Consider the following 4,841-nt stretch of genomic DNA (forward strand, 5'->3'; position numbering starts at 1 on the left):
AAAAACATGGCAACAGACATTGCCTACTTGGATTTACAAAAAGCCTTCGATACAGTTCCCCATGAACTGCTTCTTAACAAGCTTCAATCTCTCGGGATATCAGGCTTATTATTCACCTGGCTGAGTGACTACCTGTTTAACAGAACCCAGGTCGTCTCTGTCAATGGTGCTTTATCTACATCTCTTGACGTCCTTTCTGGGGTCCCTCAAGGGAGTATCCTGGGACCGCTCTTGTTCCTACTCTTTATTAATGACCTCCCTGCCTCTGTGAAACACTCTCTTTACTTTTTGCAGACGACACCAAGTGTGCTCTTTCATGCAATCCCACATTTATCAGCAACCAAAACCTTCAGGAAGACCTAGACATGCTTGGACAGTGGTGCTGTGACAATGGCATGTCCTTCAATGAGATGAAAAGTGTCATTCTCAGAGTCTCGAACAAATCATCGTCTCCTTCCTATACCATCAACAGTGTCCCGCTCCTGGCCGCCAATACTCATAAAGACCTTGGAGTCTTTTTCACTTCTGACTTTACCTGGTCGAACCACATCTCCTCCATTGTTAAAAATGCTTACAAGACACTAGGCCTAATTAGAAGATCTTTCAGTGCCTCTGTTGACACTCGTACTAGAAGAGACTTATACTTATACCTTGTACGTTCACAGCTCTTATACTGTTCGCTTATCTGGAGGCCCTACCTTATCAAAGACATAAAACTGCTAGAGCAAGTCCAGAGGAGAGCCACTAAATATATCCTTAATGATTATGTCTCGGACTACAAGTCCCGCCTTACCTCTCTGAACATGCTACCTCTAATGATGGTGTTAGAACTGAATGACCTATCATTCTTTATCAATAATACAAGTAAACCCTCTCCGTCATTTGACATTTTGAACTTTATTAGATTCTCAGACTCCTCTACAAGATTCTCTTCTCAATCTAAACTTCTCTATGCTAGTCCTTCTTCTAGTAAAACCCGCCATTCATATTTCAACAGGCTCCCCAGGCTCTGGAATCATCTCCCCTATATCGATCCAAACCTCTCTGCTGCATCGGCTATTTCCCGCATCAAGATCTACTTTTGGGATCAGTTTCTCCTACATTTTGACTCGTCTGATGTATGCAGTTACCATCTGGTTTGTCCCTGCAATAGATGTCATATCCTAAAGCCAATCTAATTCAGCTTATAGTCATTATTATTACTTTACTTTATTATTACTATTGTTTTAACTCTGATTGCATTTTATTTCCTCTTAGCTAGCTACTCATTTGTCTTCCTTTTTTCTTTTCTTTTCTTTTTTTTTCCTTCTCTTTTTCTCTTTCTTTTTTCTGGCTGGCCAAGCTTCCTTGGTCAGGCCTTCAGTGTTTCTTCTGTCTAGTTCTCTTCCCTCCTCTTATCTATCACTCTTAACGTCACTGTAAAGTTTTAAATAAATAAATAAATAAATAAATAAATAAAGAAGCATAGATGCTTGTAAATACGTTGCTTGATGGGTGAAATTAGTCCTTTTTTTGCCTAATAATGCAATAGCCCTGATGTAAAGAAGTGGGATCATTATCATTTCTTATTCTTAGTATGGTAATGCAAGACAAAACTCAAAATTCCACTTACAAGTGATTGCTTATGTTTGCTATTTTGAGTCTTTATCTTGCATTGCCATACTGAGAATAAGACTCAAAATAGCAAACTTAAGCATTCACCTATAAGTGGATTTTTGAGTTTTTTCTTGCACTGCCATACTAATAGTGCATTTACACTAACAAAGTGGGCCAAACCCTGCAGAACCAGGCTGAGCTGGCCCTGCTGTACTAACCATGCTGGCCTGGTTTGGCCTATCTCACTTCCGCTCAGTTTGGTACTATTTACACTAACTATCAAATGAAACTGTGCTGGCCCAATTTAAACAGGCCTGGCTCTGTTAAAGAAGCTGGTGTAAACGTAGAATAAGAATAAGGAATGGTAGTGATCCCATTCCTTTACATTAGTACTATTATTAGGCAGAAAAATAAACGATCAATTACAGCTTTCCTTGTACTAAAAGGACAGTCATTTAATGATATTATTAACTGCATGAGAACGAAAAAATTAAATCATCTATGCTTTTTTTAATCATTAGTATAAGTAATTGTTTAAATGCCATTTTTTAGTTTGGGCATCTACAATATGAACAGTTAGCATTAAAGCTAAACTACTATGTACTCCAAGTCCATCAGCTCTTCTGTCACTGTATGGAATTGATAAATTACTGGACTACTAACTGATTTGATCACTATATAAAATTCATTTAAATGCATCAGTGGAATGATTTCAACTCATTTCTCACTAAATAAATTCCAACAATCATAATATGGCGCGATTTAAGGTAGAAATTTTAGCAAAATAACCGATACAGCCTTGACTAATACTGCTTGGAATAATATTAAACTGTAATGAACATGTTGCTGTTGCAGAGATAGTTTGTTGCTAGTCTTGCGTAGCCAGCTCCTCCCTATGTGCCTATGCGAGGGTCTGGCAGGGCAAATTGACCACACTCCGCCTTTTCTGTTTCACCCAAAATTGGGTGAACCAGAAGTATGGCGTCACAATGCAATGTCACATATCTCCTCAAATTACCATAAATTTGACCGTTTACTTACACATGGTTGAAATTAGTCTACCCAACCCACTTGAGTCTGACATGCAAAACTAAATTCAAACACAGTTCAAACTTCAAGCTATGTCTCTTCCAGCTGCAGATTCTCTCTTATTAGCCGAGGCTAAAGTTGGTATAACTCTGAAAGACAAACAAAGAGAAGCAGTGCTTGCTGTTTTACAGAATAAAGATGTTTTTTGTGTTTTACCAACTGGTTGTGGCAAGTCCCTATTGTATGGCATACTTCCTACATTCCAGCTTTTGACTACATAGTGGTTAAGTTAGTATCAAACACTAAGCATTAAAGTTATTTTGCACTAGGCAGAGAAGTGGGAGTGAGAAAAGTTGTATGTATTTGTCCCTTGACCTCACTAATGCTAGACCAACAAAGTAATTTTACCAGCAAGGGGATCTGCGTTGAGTATGTTGGTGAAATTCAACATGATCAAGATGTCATTAAGAATATAGTCAGTGGCAATGTCCCACTGATTCTAATTAGCCCTGAGAATATTACATGCAACCCACTCTATCGAGGAATGCTGCACAATAATGTGTTTAAAGATAATATGGTAGTCTTACCAATTGGTGAAGCACATTGTGTTAAAACATGGTAAGATTGACACTTTTATTACATGAGTAATTATTCTTTCCATTCAGGGGAGATTATTTTCAAACAACGTTGGCTGAATTTGGTCACATTGGCAGTTCTTTACCAAGTGTACCAGTAATAGCTGCAACAGCTACTGCAACAAAGACAACTTTTGAATCTGTGGTAAAGAGTTTGCTAATGGAGATTGTGGTAGTGATAGGGATTTCATCCTGTAGAAACAACATCTTTTTGACTGTTACGTCTGTGTCTTTGAGTAAGTTTGCAAACAATGTGTATACTCAATTGAGGAAGGAAGGATTAAATTACCATAAAAATGTAATTTTTTGCCATTCATATTCAGATTGTAACTTTGTATATGACAAGATAGAGCTATTCCTTGATCTGTACCTCATATATGCCCCTGGAAAATCGATCGTTTGTCAATATTGTCTTCTTGATTTATACACAAGAGCTAGTACAGAAGATGTTGAAAAAAGTCCCTCATGTATTTGTGAAAGAGAGTTCACAAATTAGAATAACAGTAGCAACCTGTGCAGTCAGGATGAGTATTCACTGCTCAGATATAAGACATATATATCACTGGGGATCACATTACCTTGGAGGAATATGCTCAGGAAATAGGCAGAGCTGCACAATATCCCAGAGGTAGAATTACTCCTGGTATGCAAGGGTATAGAAACAAGCATAACAGTGTAAAAATATTCCTATAATTGTTTTCACCACCTTGCAAGTACAACTGGGTTCTTATTAAGACTTATGAAGGTTCTCTCCACCTTCTAATGCTTCTAGAATAGTCTTTAGACAGTACCTCTATGTTCTTTCGCTGTTAGAAAGATCATAACTTTGTCCCATGTGCACGCCGCCATTTTGTGTTGCCGTGACCACACCCACTTACGTAGCATGAACGGGTGGTTGCTAAGGCTTGTTATTTCTCCAATACAACATGTATAGAAGAAATGTAAGTGTTGACATACAAATATATATATATATTGCACATGGGTGAAATCAATCATAGGACGACCTGGGGGCTACGCCCCCAGGTTGTAAAAACGCAATCCATTGCAGGCACAAGTTGATTTATGACACTTTTCTACTTTATGAAGAAACATCTTTACAGAATAACTGTGATTGTTCTGACATATGTGAACATATCTGTAACTGTTCACTGCATAAATGATATGTTTATAATATTAATTGTTTGTTAGTATTATTATTATTTTACAAGGAAAAGAAAGAGCAAAAGAATTGGTGGCTTGCAGTACGCGAATGAAAGTCTGATCCTAATCCAACATAAAACAATACTATAGTTCTGTCCCAACTTTGATGACAATCTTTCAGCTGGCCATTTATAAAAATAGTGGCTTCCTTACCCATCTTTCCATTAAGTGATACACATAGGGGTGTGAATTGAGCTCTTCTTTCATTGCACGCTTGATGGTACTTCCTTTTTTTCTCTCGATCTGCTGCTAGTAATACTTCAGGTGGTGAGCGGTTGCTGTAAGACTGGGCGTCAGTGTCTGATGTCAAACCACCCCTCAGACTGTGGCATCCAGACAGTTCAGCTATACCGAGGCAGGACTACCAGATAAATGATGTGT

General features: G+C 38.0%; 1 protein-coding gene across 1 annotated transcript; it reads left to right on the top strand.

The window, feature by feature from the left end:
• Positions 1-2,717: 2,717 nt before the first annotated feature.
• Positions 2,718-3,756, top strand: LOC105314065 (ATP-dependent DNA helicase Q-like 3). Its single transcript, XM_011407990.1, has 4 exons — positions 2,718-2,853; positions 3,015-3,243; positions 3,291-3,496; positions 3,584-3,756. Exons 1-4 carry the CDS (start codon positions 2,718-2,720, stop codon positions 3,754-3,756), a joined length of 744 nt encoding a protein of 247 aa, XP_011406292.1.
• The last annotated feature ends 1,085 nt before the right edge of the window (positions 3,757-4,841 follow it).

Source organism: Amphimedon queenslandica, unplaced genomic scaffold (assembly GCF_000090795.2).
Source record: "Amphimedon queenslandica unplaced genomic scaffold, v1.1 AMPQUscaffold_13115, whole genome shotgun sequence".
In the NCBI taxonomy this organism is placed as follows: domain Eukaryota; kingdom Metazoa; phylum Porifera; class Demospongiae; order Haplosclerida; family Niphatidae; genus Amphimedon; species Amphimedon queenslandica.